The 17,438-nt window shown below is 52.2% G+C and overlaps 10 protein-coding genes across 10 annotated transcripts; 8 read left to right on the top strand and 2 right to left on the bottom strand.

Moving 5' to 3' along the window:
* The first annotated feature begins 344 nt into the window (after window positions 1–344).
* Window positions 345–1,597, top strand: BDZ99DRAFT_439807 (acyl-CoA N-acyltransferase). Its single transcript, XM_033717676.1, has 2 exons — window positions 345–1,049; window positions 1,104–1,597. The coding sequence occupies exons 1-2, from the start codon at window positions 626–628 to the stop codon at window positions 1,355–1,357; spliced, it is 678 nt and encodes a 225-aa protein (XP_033579548.1). The 5' UTR covers window positions 345–625; the 3' UTR covers window positions 1,358–1,597.
* Window positions 1,598–2,052: 455 nt separating this feature from the next.
* Window positions 2,053–2,593, bottom strand: BDZ99DRAFT_461243 (uncharacterized protein). Its single transcript, XM_033719581.1, has one exon. The coding sequence runs from the start codon at window positions 2,309–2,311 to the stop codon at window positions 2,072–2,074; it is 240 nt and encodes a 79-aa protein (XP_033579547.1). The 5' UTR covers window positions 2,312–2,593; the 3' UTR covers window positions 2,053–2,071.
* A 1,598-nt stretch (window positions 2,594–4,191) lies between these two features.
* On the top strand, window positions 4,192–5,026 carry BDZ99DRAFT_269754 (uncharacterized protein). The gene is made up of 3 exons (XM_033713880.1): window positions 4,192–4,210; window positions 4,263–4,821; window positions 4,915–5,026. Exon 2 carries the CDS (start codon window positions 4,379–4,381, stop codon window positions 4,724–4,726), a length of 348 nt encoding a protein of 115 aa, XP_033579546.1. The 5' UTR covers window positions 4,192–4,210; window positions 4,263–4,378; the 3' UTR covers window positions 4,727–4,821; window positions 4,915–5,026.
* Window positions 4,888–5,171, top strand: BDZ99DRAFT_461242 (uncharacterized protein). The gene has a single exon (XM_033719580.1). The coding sequence runs from the start codon at window positions 4,985–4,987 to the stop codon at window positions 5,138–5,140; it is 156 nt and encodes a 51-aa protein (XP_033579545.1). The 5' UTR covers window positions 4,888–4,984; the 3' UTR covers window positions 5,141–5,171.
* A 1,070-nt stretch (window positions 5,172–6,241) lies between these two features.
* On the top strand, window positions 6,242–8,043 carry BDZ99DRAFT_461241 (uncharacterized protein). The gene is made up of 3 exons (XM_033719579.1): window positions 6,242–6,381; window positions 6,515–7,006; window positions 7,063–8,043. The coding sequence occupies exons 1-3, from the start codon at window positions 6,378–6,380 to the stop codon at window positions 7,971–7,973; spliced, it is 1,407 nt and encodes a 468-aa protein (XP_033579544.1). The 5' UTR covers window positions 6,242–6,377; the 3' UTR covers window positions 7,974–8,043.
* A 451-nt stretch (window positions 8,044–8,494) lies between these two features.
* On the top strand, window positions 8,495–9,605 carry BDZ99DRAFT_507770 (short-chain dehydrogenase/ reductase-like protein; the record flags this gene model as incomplete). The annotated part of the gene is made up of 1 exon (XM_033724274.1): window positions 8,495–9,605. The coding sequence occupies one exon, from the start codon at window positions 8,495–8,497 to the stop codon at window positions 9,260–9,262; it is 768 nt and encodes a 255-aa protein (XP_033579543.1). The 3' UTR covers window positions 9,263–9,605.
* Window positions 9,606–9,672: 67 nt separating this feature from the next.
* On the top strand, window positions 9,673–10,905 carry BDZ99DRAFT_461240 (SH3-domain-containing protein). The gene is made up of 2 exons (XM_033719578.1): window positions 9,673–10,023; window positions 10,083–10,905. The coding sequence occupies exons 1-2, from the start codon at window positions 9,967–9,969 to the stop codon at window positions 10,749–10,751; spliced, it is 726 nt and encodes a 241-aa protein (XP_033579542.1). The 5' UTR covers window positions 9,673–9,966; the 3' UTR covers window positions 10,752–10,905.
* Window positions 10,906–11,352: 447 nt separating this feature from the next.
* Window positions 11,353–13,000, top strand: BDZ99DRAFT_413392 (MFS general substrate transporter). Its single transcript, XM_033716695.1, has 3 exons — window positions 11,353–11,628; window positions 11,683–12,354; window positions 12,418–13,000. Exons 2-3 carry the CDS (start codon window positions 11,707–11,709, stop codon window positions 12,931–12,933), a joined length of 1,164 nt encoding a protein of 387 aa, XP_033579541.1. The 5' UTR covers window positions 11,353–11,628; window positions 11,683–11,706; the 3' UTR covers window positions 12,934–13,000.
* Window positions 13,001–13,520: 520 nt separating this feature from the next.
* Window positions 13,521–14,553, top strand: BDZ99DRAFT_461239 (uncharacterized protein). The gene has a single exon (XM_033719577.1). The coding sequence runs from the start codon at window positions 13,580–13,582 to the stop codon at window positions 14,339–14,341; it is 762 nt and encodes a 253-aa protein (XP_033579540.1). The 5' UTR covers window positions 13,521–13,579; the 3' UTR covers window positions 14,342–14,553.
* A 663-nt stretch (window positions 14,554–15,216) lies between these two features.
* BDZ99DRAFT_569232 (uncharacterized protein) lies at window positions 15,217–16,808 on the bottom strand (the record flags this gene model as incomplete). The annotated part of the gene is made up of 2 exons (XM_033727857.1): window positions 15,217–16,662; window positions 16,755–16,808. 2 exons carry the CDS (start codon window positions 16,806–16,808, stop codon window positions 15,217–15,219), a joined length of 1,500 nt encoding a protein of 499 aa, XP_033579539.1.
* Window positions 16,809–17,438: the final 630 nt, after the last annotated feature.

The raw sequence follows: 17,438 nt of genomic DNA, 5'->3' as shown, positions 1-17,438 counted from the left end.
GGAACAGCGTCTCGAAGCACCAAAGAACGAAATAAACTCTTGACGTGTGGTGCTGAACACCAGAATAAGTAGACCCCGCGCAAGTTCCCCTCTCTTCATTGAGCTCTGCGAACAAATTGACAGTTTCTTGAGGTCTCACGCTCTTCGCAAGCTGCTCATGCCAGCATGCCGTCATCATGTGCATGCGGGCTCTGATAGTAAGGTACTTATCCAGAACTGCTAACGAACTAATGTCCATCGGGCAGGTGCATCGCTCCAGGTACCGGACAAGGTCTTTCTTCCGAAACCCGGCTGGCTGCAATCAAGATGCTGGCACTGTGATCGATATCATCCAGAAAGGCAGAATAAGATAGCACATCGGTGGGGGAGAGAAGAGAGTGTCGAAGCTTGGTGATGCAGAGAAGCTTTTAGGAAGCACGCTAAGGGCCGGATTCCAGCCACAACTCCCTAGGAAAGTGACGACACTCATTAGTATACCCACTGCGAATGCCCACTGCGAAAGGCATCCTGGAAGAGATGTGATCACCATCATGGCCGCCAAGGGCTTGTCTCGTTGCTTGTTGCTGCGGATGCCTCTCAAGCCTCTCCAGCCTGTTTGATCGCAGTCATCACAATCACCACCATCATGTCTCTTGAGCTCCTCGAGGCGGTGCCAGCCGACAGCGAGGCCATTGCCTGCCTCTTTGCTCTCTCATGGACGTCTCCATTCACTCGCCTCCAATTCGGTAACGTTGACACTGATGAGCTGGCGCGCAGCATGGCACCGCGCATTGCAGACCACATGAAGAAATCGGCGATGAAATTCATCGTAATGAAGGACCAAGAGAGCGGAGAGATCGCTAGTGTCGCGCAATGGTCCGTTCCCGTAGATGATCATCCGAACGAGCCCGAGAAAGAGACGCCTGAGGACGAGGCAGAGCGCCAAGAACTAGAGGACGAAGCCTATAGGAAGAAACTGCCCGAGAACTCCAACAAGGACTTAATTATGAGGTTTACGCTCGGGACCAGGAAGTTGAGAGAGGATGCTTTGGGCGAGCGAAAGCGTTACTGTAAGGTTGAGAGATTCTTAGCTCGACCGCATTGATACTGATAGAATCTGGCAGTGCTTGAGAACCTCGCAACCCATCCCTCCTATCGCGGCCAAGGTCTTGCTTCGAAACTCATAGAGTGGTCATTCATAGGAGCAGACGAGAAAGGCATTGTTGTATATTTGGATACTGCACTGGATAACAAGGCGCTTCAGTTATACAAGAAGCTAGGGTTCAAGGAAGTTGGCAGCACCACAATTGAGGATTTGAGCATATATGGCGGGGAAGGATCTGAGACGCATGTTGCTTTGATCAGGTACCCCAAGTAGAGAGACAATCCTGATGGCTCAAGATCAGTATAAAACTCGGATACTAATATAAAATCCGACTGGTGAGACAAGCATTCTCTTGCCAGCCTAGATCTTTCTTCTTTCACTCATTCATTCGCGTTCTTCAATACAACTCCTCCATTTCCTCAAACCCCGCGTATTTCGAGGCACTCTTATCACTCGTCACGTTTGCAAGAGAGAGCTGTTCAAATCAATAGGTAATGGTACTGCTACCTAGGGTCAGGCCAATTGAATGGCCTCCCAAAGAATATCAGCTCCATAACGCCTTATCCATTGAGTATGTTCCAATTGAGATCCGAACCAGGCCAGGTTCGCCAGTATTGAGAGCCACCATCAGCTAGGGGAATTTCGAGGAGAGAGGGTAGGGGCTTCCATGCCGAGCTTAATTGAACCTACCAGACCCGTGTTAGATGAATGGGGAGACCACAAGTTGAGTGTGGACGGGCATACCTCCTCTCCTCGTCAGCCTCCCAGGAAGCGATGCTGTCCACTAGCAATTGGTGTAGCCGCATGATTTGCACTGGGTAAGGTCAGCGTCTCACCCTCCAGGTCCGCACAAGAGTATCACTCACGATTGGGTCGGCGCGACAGACCATGAAGACGCACGCCGCAGTCCAGTACTTGTTGTTCGGTTGTTGCTACATGCATGTCAGTCTCATTGTTGCGTGCCACTAGCTTACAGCACAGCTAATGTCAGGTCGAGCGAGGTAGACTCACAGCGCAGCACTCGATGTAAGCGTTGAAGCAATCGCCGCAGGTGGCATCGACCTGAGGATCACTCAGCGTGGTGACTGCGCTGAGGTCCATGCCGTCCATGCCGTTGAGGACTGCGCTGAGCTCGACGCCGGCTGAGTTGACTGCTGGCTGGGTAGGAACCGCAGAGGCCACGACGCCGAGGGCGCCGACGACCGCGAGGAGGACGTTGAACTTCATGGTAGATTGTTAGTATCTGAGTGAGTAGGTGGAGCTTTGTTTAGGTTATTGAATAAGGATAAGGATGTAAGTTGATGAATGAGAATAAGGATGAATGAGAAAAAGGATGGAGGTGAGTGATGATGTAGACAGAAGGTGGTGGAATAAAGGAGGAAGGAGAGTCAGGCGCTCTTTTATATCCGATTTTCAGTGCGCACTGCAACTGCAACACGTCCACCGCCTGTTTCCGAAGTGAGAGCGTGACCTCTCAAGCATTAGGAGAAACTGATAAAGAATCTCAGAAGGGATTTGTGGGTAGCGATAACGCTCTGCTATAAGCCAAATCTGGGGCACACCGCAACACATCTACCGCCTATATCAGACGCGACTTCTCTCTGGCATTGTAACCATAGGCAAGTGTTACTCTGACTACATTAGATCACGTTGCAAGCTTGAGCTTACTGAGATAGATATTCATCCATCACGACGTTATGGTCAGGTTGGTCAGATCATTGAATGTCTATTCCCATTCATGTAAGTAGCATAAGCTCAATGGCTATACCTGGATATCTACCCTCCCGTGCCCTGTATGAAGAAAAGAAAGCCTTACCGCCGACGTCAACCGCAGCACGTGGCTACTCTGGTCGACGGAAACAGCACCGTTGGGGCCCGGCAAGTTGCACAAAGATGCCGAGCAAGAAAGAGATCGAGAGGCTGAAGAGAGTCAAGAGGATCAACGTTCTCGAATCCACACACCCTGTTCCGAATGAGAATAAAGCTGAAAATTCCCTCGAAATCGTGGTGCAACCTGAGAAGGGCACTACATACCATGACGGCTTGAAAGACCTCACTGAAAACGACAAAGCGCTGGACGACGAACAGAAAAGGATACTAAAAGGCAAGTTTCTTTCCAAAAGCTAGTATTTCACAGTTAACCCGGGACAGATTCTTGCGCGATGGTTCCCCCACAGCTATTCAGAGCTTACTCCCTAAGTGGTATGCGATCCACGAAGGGGTACGGCGCGAAGACAATTTTTCAACCCCCAACAGATCGACACCAACACCAAGATTGTCGCGACTCTATCTATGACATGAACGAAGGAGAAATTACCGTAATGTTAGGGCACCATCTAGCATGGCACGACCGCAACGATGACGACTTCGCCTCCTTCACTATCTCGTTCTTGTTTGCGGTTGAGCACGCCCTTGGAAGATCGAGAAACAAGCAATTCGATTGTCATATCGCTGTGGTCGACACAGCTAAGGCCATGACTATCCCCACAACTACATCCACTGGTGGACAGCCTATCCACATACACCCGGCACTGACTGTTTATGAACAGGCCAAAGTCGGAGCTTACCTCTTTTGGGGTCGTCGGGATCTTGGCCGCCTGCACTCTCGGAAGTTCACCCACGAGTTTGTGTCTGTGGGTGTTGTGAAGTATACAAAGATCCTTCTTCATATCTCCCTCGATGATCTTATTGCAAAAGGTCTTTTCAAGATCTATCCCGAGTTTGACATCCCCGAAGGATTCAGGACAACAGGCCTATATACGCGACTCATTGCTCTTCGACAGGCATTATATTCTTCTTCTTCCAGACCGAAGTCGGAATTCGTCCCTGGGGACGTTGAATGGGCTCAAGCAACGTCCAATTCCCTTGACGGTGGCCCAGAAGACATTGAACGGGCGGACACCCCTCTGACTGCCGACATTCCACTAAATTTACACAATCGGTCCCGAGGCAAAATTTGGATTTCGCAGTGAATGTCGCGAAATCTATCGTGATCCTTCAGCCAGGAGAGCGTCTTGTTAATGCGAAAGCGCCCTTAAACGTGGTGCTGGCCATTCTATCTCTGAGATCGCGGAAACGGGGAGGCCCTCGACTACTCAGTTATATCGAGAACAGTTACGATCATACGTAAAGTCATGGCGGATCGATGCATTGTTCTTCGTACTAACTGTCTCACCAGGACACGATCTGGAGAGTCTGCTTTTCGCTAACATCTCTTACGTCACGGACAACCTTCCTGAGCGTATCCAGTATCTCGATCTAATCAGAGACGCATGTGATGCGCTTTCAGTCGGGATGATACCGGACAATGTTGTCTCACATGGTATTAGCATCGACGATCGCGGAAATTTTCTCGAAGAGGATGAAAGGCTCAAGCGTAGAAAGGAGCACAAGCTTTACAAAAAGATTGTGGACAAAACCAAGAAACGAACGAAGAAGCAGACTCCCAGCGAGCAGCAGCAGCTGAAACGTCAAAACCTCGACTCAGCTACACCGGATCGAGCTGCTCGTTCCGCAGAGCTAGAGATAGAGCACGTAGTTCAGCCCCGACCAACAATCGAAGTTGCCAAAGCCTCTACTTCAAATGGCGAAGATGTGGAGACGAACCACAACGCTTGCGAAGGTAACAATGAAAACACTTGAACCAACACCCAAAAAAGTCAATCTATCTTCGAGGAATGTGTAACCTCCGGCGAGCATAGGCGATCTTGAGAGCATTATGCCACTTCACCAAAATGGTTTGTGATTTGCCTTATCTTCATATTTGCTTCATTCTCACTACATAATGCTTTCTAGACACATAGACTCGGGTTGTAACAGCTACAACCTAGGATCAACAACTCATACGGTTCACGGTCACCTACGTACAGACTTGGAGTTGCTGGCATAGTAGCTGCCTACATGCCTAGCCAGTTACAACTTCTACAGAGAGGGGTTGGGGTACGGTGGCCTACCCTGCCTAATGCTGCCTACTGCTGCCTCCAATTAGTGCTTCTGCCTATGCATACAGTCACTTCCTACGTAGTATATAGTTTGGCCTTCGGGCCCCCGAAATAAGACAGAGTTCACATCAATTTTCAACCTGAGTCATAGGATAGGGAGACACTAGAGTGGTATGGTGCTACTACACATTGGTTTCCCAAAAGTTCTGCACTTTTACTCCCCCTTCAGCTCCTCTACATCTTTCAGCTTCTACCATTTTCCATTTCATATTGTCTAGACTCAATGCAAATAGGCGTACAACCGTTTACGGATTGCCATTGGAAACTCGGTTGTGCGCAGACACTGCACCGCTTCGGCATTTCATCGTGGCGCAACCATATATACAAGCCGTACTTACGCCTGTGGCCCGGCTGAGCCTCTCGAACTACCGATACAACGGAAGGTCACACCCTTACCTGGCTCTGTAATTCTCCGAGATTTTGTCTGCCCGGTTGGGACGTACAGGTGCTATGCTATCATCGAAAGCAGAGTTACGACAGAGCTCAGCCTGGTTGGTGAACCTTGTGGTTGGGTTGTGTAACGTGCATCAGTATTCGAGAACCGTTACAGCAACTTTTCATGTACACCCTCAAGAGGCATCAATTCAAGCCGCTGAAAGTGTTGTGGGATGATGAATACGAAGGGGTAACTTAAGAGTCTTCTCCTTATCCTCAATTTTCTAATCTCACTCCTCCGCGCAATCCTTCTTCATACTCGTAGCAGTCATACTCTCCTCATAGTACAATATTCCACTAAGTTATCGGATCTTCTATACAACATGTTACGGCAACCTCATTCTTCGCCCAGTTACTCCACGCTCACTCCCGAGAGCGACACCGACCCGAAACCCCCCACTCCACCCAGCCCATTGACCACCTCAGAAACATCCTGCTCATCACCAAGCTCAAGATTTGGCAATCAACTTTTATCCTGGACCTCCGCCCTGCTAACGATTGTCTTTCTTATCCTCACAGCCGTCTACGCCTCCCGGGTCACCGCAGCATCCCATCTCCGTTTCCTATACTCCTCTAGTTCGAACACCATCTTTGTTCTCAGCATACTGTCCGGGCTCACGGGCTCCTTTCTCACAGCTACTATTGCATCTGCATTCGAGCGTGTGCAATGGCTCCTGATCTCGAGGAAGAATGGTTTACTGCTGAGCAAATACTTGAGTCTGCAGGCTGGAACGGGCGTATTGGGCTTGCTGATGCTGACAGTTGGAGGTGGGCATGCTTGGAGGAGTAAGGTGAGGTTGTGGTCTGCGGTTAGGCTAGGTGGCATGGCGTTGGTTCCCATAGTGGGGATTTTGATCATGAGTGAGTCTGATTGCTTTAAATTTTCGTTGATTGAGAGGTTCTCAAAGTCATAGCTTGTCTGGAATTTAAAGCTCTTTGGTATCTCGCTTTTGCGAATCAACGGAAGCCTCATTTCAGAGCTGACGTCTATTAGGCAATGTGAACACCCGAATGGTCTTCGATGTCCTTGAAGAAGCCCGCGCCTCTCGTGGTTGGGGCATGAGCCTCTATAACACTTCTCTGGCCAAGAATGTCTCCGCCGTCGCCGACCAACTCGTTCAAGCAGATTTAGCCATGTTTCTCTCCGAAAGAAGCCGTTCAGTTGACATTACACCCATGAAATTACGCTCGATTCCCTGCTCCCACTTCCCTGGAACGCCCAACACGCAAAACTGCAGACGGGCCTACTTCGTTCCTGGGGGTGTGGAATTAGCCGCTGCGCCAACGGATAACGAGTCGAACCACAACAAGACCGATGTGATTCTTGCAAGGAGTCAGCGGGGCTACATCTTCGACTTCATAGAGGGGCCTGCGATGAACGAAGAATGGCATTTCGAAGCAGACACCGACTGTGAGGTGTACGGCTTCCCATTCGGGGCGTTCCACCTATGCCTCAAGAATCCGGCCAACAACACCCTGAATGCCAGTAAGTTCAAAAACAATAAAAACTCGATTTTCTCAAGCCTGAAGCTCATCTTATAGGAATCGTCCACTGTCCCAACGACATATCCACCCTCTCCGACTGCCACACAAACAAAACTTGGCACTCCCGCCCCGGCTGGACAACCTCCCTCACCACCACCTTCCGCGACGCCGACGTCGCGTACAGCAAAATCAACGGCACCATCCTCTCGCACACCTTCACCTCCCCCGCCCTCGTTGCGCCCGTCTCCGCGAGCGAGATGCTCGCCGGCTACCGCTCCGCCTTCTCCTCGTTCCCCGACCTCGCCGCGCTGCTCAATCTCTTCGCCGACTCAAAGGCCACGAATCTCTTCTCGCTGTACGTCTACCCCGCCATGATCTGGGCGAACTTGAAGAGCGTAGAAGCGCTCGGCCCGCAGAACCCAGCCGTCGTTACGCGCGCGCAGGATACGCTGCAGTGTTTGCTGGCGATCATGCTGTTTTACTGCCAGCCATCGCTCTTCGCTCGCGCTCTGGCTCAGTATGCCGAGAACGCAACGCTGGGTGATGCGTTCCCGACGCTGAAGGTGTTCGCGGAGGAGCTGATTCACGAGAGTCCTGCGGATACGGAGGTCGTTGAGGCGGTAACGAGGTATCAGTTGCAGGTAGGGCGGGCCACACTCGTGGCGTATGTGGTGATTTGTGGAACGGCGCTGGGGGCGTGCTTGGTTGCGCTGGGATGGGCAGCGTGGGTGGAGGGGACGGGCAAGGTGAGGGTGCCTGAGACGACCCCTTTTCCGGCGTGGGATGAGAGGGTGAGGTGTCGGGTGGAGTCTGTACGGGATGGAAGTGGTGTGGAAGATGGAGAGGTGATGGGTCTTGAGAAGGGTATAGATGGCGGAAAGGGGTTAAGTAGGACTGCGGAAGGGCTGAAAGTAGTTCTTGTGAAGGAAGGGGCCGGACAGGGAGTAGAGGAAAAGCGATCCGCATAGTCTGCTTGAGAATAGTTTGAGACTATTTTCGTACAGATAGAGTACGCAGCCAATATGAGCGTTATTTCCAGAAATGAGACATCTTTGTTTGATATCAGGATGCGTATCTTTGACCTGTATCGGGATTACCTCAATGACTTCTCCAGGATTTCCAGACGATGATAGCCGTCTGAGTAACCCAATTGTAGCAGTGCCTTTACGAGTCCTCGCATTCGTTCGCATTAAGCATGTCGCGCTCTCCAATCAGTGTAGACTCTACCCCTCACTATACCCTCTCGTATGCCAGCCTTGCAAGGGTGTTCTTGAATCTCGTATTTGAAGAACGAGTAGCCCCTCTTCTTCCCTTACGGATCTCTTCTGATACTTTCGAAGGAAGCATATGAAGTCAGCTGTTGCTTAAGCCATCCGTCCGACATATTTGGACTTACCTTTCTGATCTTGTTGCGTTAAGCCCGGGTCTAGCCTTGCTGCATATAAAACGATCGTCCATCAATTTTAGCATAAATCTGGATCCCGCAAGAATGTCTTTCCACTACAACAAGATTCTCATCATTGGCGCAACTTCTGGTATCGGGGAAGCATACGCCGAAAAGCTCATTCAAGACGGCAAGCAAGTGATCATAGTCGGCCGGCGAAAGGACCGACTGGACGCCTTCGTCTCCAAGCACGGCCAAGAGCGCGTCGAAGCCATCCAATTCGACATCAAGCTGCTGAATCAGATCCCAAAGTTCGCGCTGGATGTCACAAACGCACACCCGGACTTGGACTGTGTGCTCCTGAATGCGGGCATACAGCGCGCGTTTAACTTCTTAAAGCCTGAGACGGTGGATCTGTCTATCTTGGACGAGGAAACGCTCACGAATTACACGGCGTTTATTCATTTGACGCTGGCTTTCATACCACATTTGCAGAAACAGCCGGGGGATACGAGTTTGATCTATACGTCGTCAAGTCTTGCGCTCATTCCGGTTGTACAGTGTCTGAATTACTCGGCTTCGAAAGCCGCGCTTCACCATTTCCTGCTCTGTCTTCGCGAGCAGCTTGCGGATGGGCCGGAGAGGATAAAGGTTATTGAGATCTTCCCTCCTGCAGTTCAGACGGAGCTACACGACGATATCAAGAACGGACGGGCGATAGGGATGCCGCTGGTTGACTTTGTTAAGGACTCTTGGGCGAAGCTGGTGCATGGTGATGATCAGATCGCGGTTGGAATGGTAGAGGCTGTTTTCAACGGGTTCGAGAAACTGAGGTCGGGCATGTTCTTCAAGGGTGTTCAACGTCCGACCTAGATATCGGGTGGTGCTGAAAACAGAGGTGGTTTCACGTGGTCGATGAGAACTTCCTCTGAAGCTTGCAGTTGCAAGCATGTAGCTTTTCTACCTCTCCTAAGTTCTCCTGATGCTCGGAGGATTACTGACTCTCATGAGTCCTTTGAGATAAGGGGAATAGTATTGAGACGGATACTGATGATCCCCCGAATGTACTCCGTAGTTGAATGTAATGCCCAGTAATATGATATCTCTCAACCTTGCAATCCAATAAGAGAGATGGAGTCGTAATCTACGCGGGTCGTGCATTGAGGACCCTGCACGATATGCGGGTGTGTCTCCGTTCCCTTTGTGTGGTTGTACAGTACATAGGTGTTAGTGTTTGAGCGAATATCGCATGTCAATAGACTCATACTCCTCTCACATTTCCAAAAGTGAGTCGAAAGGCCCTTGACAGCGGCCAGCAAGTGCCATTCCCGTACATAGTCGTCGAGTAATTCCTTGTTGATAGATCGCCATCTGTCTCGAAGTGGAAGAACATTTTGCACAGCCTCGATGCAGGGGCACAGCCAGCAGCGCATCCCAATCTCTCCACCTCCGAGACCGAGTTGACGACGCGCCACCTCTAGACTACCGCACCCGCACCACCTCCGACCAACTTACACTCGCTCTTCGACTCCACTACTATCGTACACCACCTTCGAATCCATCCTGAAGCCATCAACATGGCCGATGCATTCAACTCCGCCATGGCTAAGAGGTCTCTGCGCACTATACAAACCGTAAGAATATTCTTTTTGGTGCTCGAAAGGACCTCGAAGGGTTTCTAACATTTATACAGGAGCTGGAGTTTCTTGTCGACTCTAACGTAATCACCAACGAACAGTTCACGACTATCGTGAACCAACTTCCCCTCGAGAACACGCGCACTCAATCTGCTGCCACCCCAGTCAACGCCATGGCCGCGCTCGCCATCCAGCAACCGCCACAGCAGCAGCAGACCCAGCATGAACCGCACCATCAAGACGAGAAGAAGCAGAAGATTGGATACTACGCCGACAACAACCCCCCGCCGCCCGCGTACCCCTCCGCCCCGCCAGCTCCAGCGATTCTCACCACCGCTACCGCCCTCTACCAATACAACGCCCAAGATGCCGGCGACCTGGCCCTCATGCCCAACGACAGCATCGCCGTTACCGAATACATGAATGCCGAGTGGTGGAAAGGAAAGAACGAGAGGACCGGCCACGAGGGAATCTTCCCCAGCAGCTACGTGAAGGCTGTCGAGTCGAAGGGAGCTGCCTACAATGCTGTGCAACCATACCAACAAACCCAGCCCTCCAACTACGGCAACATGCCCTTAGATGTGAGCCAAGGCGCCGGTGGCCAACCCGGTACACCAGGCAAAGGCCAGGAAATGGGAAAGAAGTTTGGCAAGAAGCTGGGCAATGCGGCTGTGTTCGGCGCTGGTGCGACTATCGGCTCGAAGATTGTCGATAGCATTTTCTAGGTCTTCTCTACGTGCTGAGTAGTTTCCAGTCCGTGATCATTACTACATGGTAAGGGCGGCGTCCCTGAGACGGTGTTCATTGGCTTCCACTTTTTGCGTCTTTTCAAGGTTTCTAATAGTCAGATACCGAAATGACATCCACCTCTGTGGCAACTCTATACTGAAAACATATTGTATGTCTGTCAAATCATTATCTGATGTCACAGACCTCTTTGCTTGTGATTTGAGGTGAGTCACAAGACCATTGGCACAGTCCATGCCCAAGCGTCATCATCTCCATACGTGACAGAGTGCGGGGGCATATATCGTCGCGGCGTGACGAACGTCTTCTGACTCTCGTGAAGCGGTCAACGTATCCAGCGCCGAGGACAACCGCGATAGGGAAGGGCCGCAGATAATGAGTTGCCTATACAACGTATGCGTCTACATCAAACCTACGACCTGTCACTAGGGTTCTCACATCCAGCTCAGGTCTACTTCTGTAACTCCAACGATGCCTAATACTATCAATGTTGATATCCCATCGTCAAGGCTAGATTTTCAGCCTACGACTTCCCCACAGATCGAGAGGATCAACGTATGGCTGGAAAACAGTCCCAGTCGAAACAGTCCCAGTCTGACTGGTTCGACGTTCGGCGGTCCTGAGTCGCCGCGTTCGATCAACCGCATCAACCAGCGTCAGAATAGATCTTGGCATGAATATCAGGACGACAGAATACACCCAGTTCAAGCGGTCAGAAGTCCTGGATTGACTTCACTGCTGCAGTCGCCTATCAGCAAGACAAGCGGCTCTAAGGGATGGACTGACATCGAAGCTGGCAACTCTGCAACCAAGAACACTACATTGAGGGAGCCCGCTTCTCACACCGAGCCCCGGGTAAGCATGTTAGAGCGATATGATCTCAACCCGCAAGCTAACAAGACTTCCCAGAGCTGGAGACACATCCTCGCCGGCATGGCGGTACTCTTCAATTGCTGGGGCGTCAACTTCGCCTTTGGTGTTTTTCAAGAATATTATGTGAATTGGTATCTTTGGGGGACCTCCCAAGGAAAAGTAGCCTGGATCGGCTCCACTCAGCTCGGGTTCAGCTTCTTACTTGCCATGCCCGTTGGCAAAGCCTTCGATCTTGGGCATTTCAGGCCTTGCTTCTTCGGCGGCGCAGTCATCCTACTAGCCGGACAGCTGTCCCTTATCGCTTGTAAAAACTGGCTCGGAATCTTCCTTACACAAGGTGTGATGATGGGCATCGGATCCGGCCTGATGTTCGTGTCAGGCGCACTCTACATCAGCAGCTTCTACGATGACAAGTTTGACATGGTGATGTCGACGATTTCCTTGGGAGCACCCCTCGGCGGTATCGTGTATACGGTCGTCGCGCAGCAGCTGCTTCGGTATAGCACCTTCACGACTACATGCTTGGTCTTTGGCGGCATAATAACCGTGACCATGGTACCAGCTTCCTTCATGTTCCTCGGGCAGCCAAATCGGAAAGGAAAGCCGAAGCAGATTATCGACATGGGCATCTTCGGTGAGCCGGCCTATATGCTCATGTGCTTGGGCATGGCTTTTAGTTTCTGGGGCTTTTATATCGGGTTCTACTTCGTAAGTCTCACTATCTGTGCTCTGCCTTCTTGCGTTTCCTCTCCTCGACTGACGATTTCAAAGATCATCATCTACGCCATCGAAGTCCTAAGCATCTACCCCCTCGAAGCCGCCAACTTCCTCATCGCTATGCTGGGCGTCAACATCGCCGGCCGCTTCTTCGCCATGATAATCTCCCGCGACCTCCTCGGCCCCCTCACCACCCTCATCTTCTTCACCGCGATGAGCGCGTCCGTCGCGAATCTCTGGATGAACGTCGGCAAGAAGTGGGAGCTCTACTTCATTGGCTGCCTCTACGGTTTGGTCTCTGCTGGAGTGCAAGGCCTGTTTATCCAGACGATAACGGCGTTTATCGAGAGGACTGGCCCTACGCGTGGGTTTCGGATGGGGGTGGTGCTGACGGCAATTGGGTTGGGGGCATTGACAGGCGCGCCGCTGGGAGGGTGGATGGTGGGAATACGGGGGCCGTTTCCCTTTTGCTGGATGCAGGTGTTTGCGGTGGTGGTCATGTATGTGGGGGCTTTGTGTTTTTTGGCGGCGAGGTACTTGAGGGTTGGGTGGTCGATGGAGAGGATTTGAGGCTTGGTTTGGGGGGCCTATGGTGGCTTTGGTTTGGGGAGTTAGACTTTAATATATCGATGTTGGCTTCTTGGATAGGCACATAGGTCTTTGAAGGGCTTTGGGGTGGTGCCTTTAGGACCCTCAAGCAATGTGATAAACCGCATAAGCTAAATCTTGCTAGTGGCTTTGATATATTGTCCACCCGCCCATAGTCCGTCAGGGTGCCCCCTTTTACACTGTCGGCCCCTTCCCGTGTAGCAAGCTTACTCAGCATCTTGTGTATATCTTTCCTCCTTCCACTCAATAGCCAGCTTCCTCACCATCATCAATACAACAGCTTTTGGCCCCACGTCTGGTCTTGATTCGTTTTCCCTCTTACTGCCACTCAACACTAACCCCAAGCCCTAAACCCCAAGCTATCACACAATTAAGACGTACTTATGGCGGCATCCTAAAAATCGACCCTCAAAAAGCTCAATGAAGCTACTATAATGTTTGCAAGACATTACGATAGTATTCCGACCTTTCGGCAAATGGCAGAAATCTGACAGGGGAAGGTTAACTACGAGTGTTACGGTTAACAGCTAAACTTCAACGTCAACTCAGCCCCTCTTCCCACCACAGCTCCCCGTCAATCCACCAATTCAATCTATCAACCACAAAAATGACCAGCACCACTCCCTTCCGCCTCCTCTCCCTCCCCGCCGAACTCCGCGAAACTATCTATCTCTTCTCCTTCTCAACCCGACGGCCCGACTCTCTCCAAGCCCCTGCCATCACCCATACATGCCGCCTCCTACGCGCCGAATCCCTCCCCCTCTTCTACAAAACCCAGCGCTTCGTCCTGAACCTCCTCACCCAGACTTCCATCAACAGCATCGTCTCCTGGCTCGGGAGTCTCTCCCACCATGCCCTGCTGCTAATCCGCCGCTGGACGCTCCTGGTTCGCGTTAAGTACTACCTGGTTCTGGATCTCGACTTGGATGTGCGCCCCCTCCAAACCCTGGCCTACATGGGCGTCAACATCGACCTGGACGCGACGATTCCCGGCGGGCGGGTCCAGGAGATCCGCACGCCTGCTGTCTTTGCGTGGATCCACGGCGTGTACAACTCGTTCTACATGAACCCATTCCGCACGCCGCTGTCGCGGGCTGAGATCGAGTGTTCTGACGCTGCGGCGATGGGCTTCAGTGGCGTGTTCGCGGATCTCGCTGGGCAGGTTGAAAGGCTGTGGGTGAGGAGGCGGGATGGGGTGCTGGGTGCGGGAGACTATGAGGAGTTGTTGATGGGGCACAGCGGGCTGAGGAGGGTGTTGGATGTGCATCCGAGTTTGAGAGGAGGGGGCCAGCTGGAGGTGGAGAGGAGGATGTGGGAGGAGAGGTTTGGGAGTATAGCGGAGGGGTTTGTGGAAGCGGTTGGGGTGTGAAGGAGGTTTTACTGCTGAAATGTCGTAGGAGCTCGTTGGAGGTCTATCTGTGGGTTATTGGTATAAGTACGTCTTGAGTTTTGAAGTATCTTGTTATCTTTCTGCCATTTTCTCTCATTTCTATGTAACTACCGGTGGAAGCCCGAACGACCATAAAGCACCAGGACACAAAGTCTGGGCACATCGTCTTTTGATCTTTTCTCAGAAGTATGGTAATGTGCTGACGCACCATAAACAGCGGCAAGCTTTGTCTAATTCAAGCTCTCAGAAACCTTACATCTTATCAAAACTTTCAGAATGTGCCGAAGCACCTCCAATGATGGTGGGCAAGTGTATCCAGACTTCCGGCAAGGCACTGAGCGCGCCGTTGGAACCGCCTCATTCTTCGCATCTGCCCGTTCCCCAGCCGACCCGACCTCGCTTAAAACATATGCCATCTCACTTCTCACTTAACCAAACGTTATATTTCGAAAAATTCCTTGGCCTCCCACGAGTCACCAGTGTGCGGTAGTAGACATTAGTCTGGTGCATAGCGACCACTGCAGGTGTCAGCGGGAGTCATGAACCCCTGGCGAAGCTCACTTTTTGTCCTTTTGTGTAGCTGAGGTTCGATCCCCGGGTCGCGCGGGTTATGCTCTTCTTTTATTTCAATCTTTTTGGACCTTTTCTTTTCTTTTGGTGTCGAGGGCTTGGAGGAGACTGCAGTGCGTACCTACTTGTTGGTGATGCCGTAGGTGTACGCCTCAAAGTCTTTGACATCTTATTTCTCACTTTTTCCCGTCATCTTCTGTCGTTTCGATACCAGCGAAGGCGCAAATGCCCATTTGAATAAACACTCAACCAAAAATTCGATTCAGCACTTCGTTCCAACCTGATCAACCCCCCCCACCCGCCCCCTCAGCTGCCGCCTCCAAAATCGCCCTCAGCGTCTCCCGTTTCTCCTTCTCTCCCAGCACCATACACATCGCCGTCGCCACAATCACCGCATACAACCTCGTCTTCTTCAATGCCCTTACCCGCTCCTCCAACTCCTCATCGCCAATCTCCCCCTCCCCAGTCTCAACCTCCCCGATCCTCGGATCCCGAAATCCCGGCAACGAAGCCGGGGAATGCTCCACCACGAACCTCCAGATCGCCGCATCGAAGAGACACAGCTGCCCCGATTTGAGCGTCGAGAGGGAACAGGTGTACGTCCCAAGACAAACCTCTTTCCCAAACACACCACCATCCCCATCCCCCCCTTTCCCTCTCTTCCTCCTCCTAGATTTCGACCCAGCAATGGTAACCGGATCCCCACCAGGAACCCTCGCCACAAGCTTCAAATGATTCCACCTCACCCAGTCCCCACACCAACCCCCCTCCCTCACCGTCCGCGTCCCCTTCCAGAAAAACTCCACCCCCGCATACGCAAACACGTACCGCCGCGGCTCCCGCGAGAACGGCGATGCCCAGCGGAGATACGCCACCTCGTCCGCCCTCGCCGCAACCACCACGTCACTCCCCACGTCTCCAACAGCACCAGCGCCAGCACCGCACCCCGTATCCGGATCCACCCACCCCTCCGGCCTCGCCCTCCGCGCCGCCACCACCCCCTTTACGTACGCCCGCCCCGACTCGCCCCACACCCGCCAGTTACGCACTTTGTAACCCCGGAGCGCCTTGTCGTCGGCTTTCAAGACGCGCGCAGAGCCGCCGTTGTGCGCGTAGCTGACGAGGCCGCGGGGGTCGATGACGCCGGGGGCCGCGAGGGAGGCGCCGAGTTGGATTCTCCAGGTGCGCCAGAGGGGGGAGGTGTGGATGAGGGCGAGGGGGGTGGAGTGCGGCCGGGATCCAGAGCCGGCGAGGAGGACGCGCGGCGGGGGGGAGTGGAAGCTCAGGCCCGGGGTGTAGAGGAAGAATTCGGTGAGGTCGGGGCTGTCGGTGTCTGCGTTGCCTGAGTCGTTGGGGTTGGGTGGGTGCTTGGGCTCTTTTGACGCAGGGGGGTTGTCGTCTTCGAACGTGGTCTTGTTTGGGGTGGGGGAGGAAGAGGGATGCTGGGTCTCCGCCGACGCGTTCGCGGTCGCTTTTTCAAGGCGGCGTTCTTGACGCGCGAGGCGCGCTGCTTTCTTGCGCGGGACCCAGCGGCGCTCTTTGGCGGGGTGGAGGGTTGGGGTTATGCTGAAGTGGCGTTTTGTGTGGTAGATGTGGAACACTGTCGTATTTGAAGGAGAAGAAGAAGAAGAAGATGGTAGGAGAGGGGAAGTTGTCGCCGTGGTTGAAGTAGTGAGAGCGCGTTTATGCGGGAGGGAGGAGATGGGGGAGGCTGAGGTGTGATATGGAGCCTGGAGATATCAGTACGGGCTGGTGGAATAGGGGATGTAATGGGTTTAGATTGAAATCAAATGGAAGGAACTGTATTGGGGAAAAAACATACCTTCACCCTCGCATTCAGATCAGCCTCGTCCTCGTAGACGTATTTAGTCGGCATGCTTCAAGCTTGATTCTCGAGTCAATCTCACTCGGATTTGTAGGACCAAATTCAGGTCACCAGATGCTCTCGTGATGGCGCGTGCACAGCCTCCTTCGTATTTCTCGTGTCGCGGCGAATGGAAGGTCGAACCGACGATCTCGTGGAGAGGATGATTAGATTGGAATGTGCGGGGTTTTGGGGTGGGGAAGACTTGGCGATGGACGAGGCGGATTGCAAGGCGGCTTTTCTGGGTGAGGAGGAGATAAGAGACGGGAAAGTGGTTTAGGGTTTGAAGTTTCCTGTAGAAGCAAAGCAAAGGACAAGCATGATAAGTATATGCAGATATATCATATTACCATTACAGCGCTCGCCGCCCTGTGCATCGGAGCTATTTATATGTATGTGAAAGGTTCCCCATCAGTGAACCAATACCCTTCGTATGCAACCCTCACTCACTCACTCACTCACTCACACTCCATCTTTCCCAAACCCACATCAGCAGATGTTGAAGAGTCTGCGTGCAGAGTGACCTTGACCAAAACCAGAGCGCCCTTGCTTGCATGAAAACGACTAACGACGATAAGGAAACAGAGATAGCGCTTGATTAACCTTGACTTTTTGGGAGAACTCGCCAAAAAAGCCCTTCTA

This window comes from Mytilinidion resinicola (genome assembly GCF_010093595.1).
Source record: "Mytilinidion resinicola strain CBS 304.34 unplaced genomic scaffold BDZ99scaffold_6, whole genome shotgun sequence".
Taxonomy (NCBI): domain Eukaryota; kingdom Fungi; phylum Ascomycota; class Dothideomycetes; order Mytilinidiales; family Mytilinidiaceae; genus Mytilinidion; species Mytilinidion resinicola.
The sequence above is the reverse complement of the archived record's forward strand: the minus strand, read 5'-3'. Positions and strand labels throughout refer to the sequence as shown.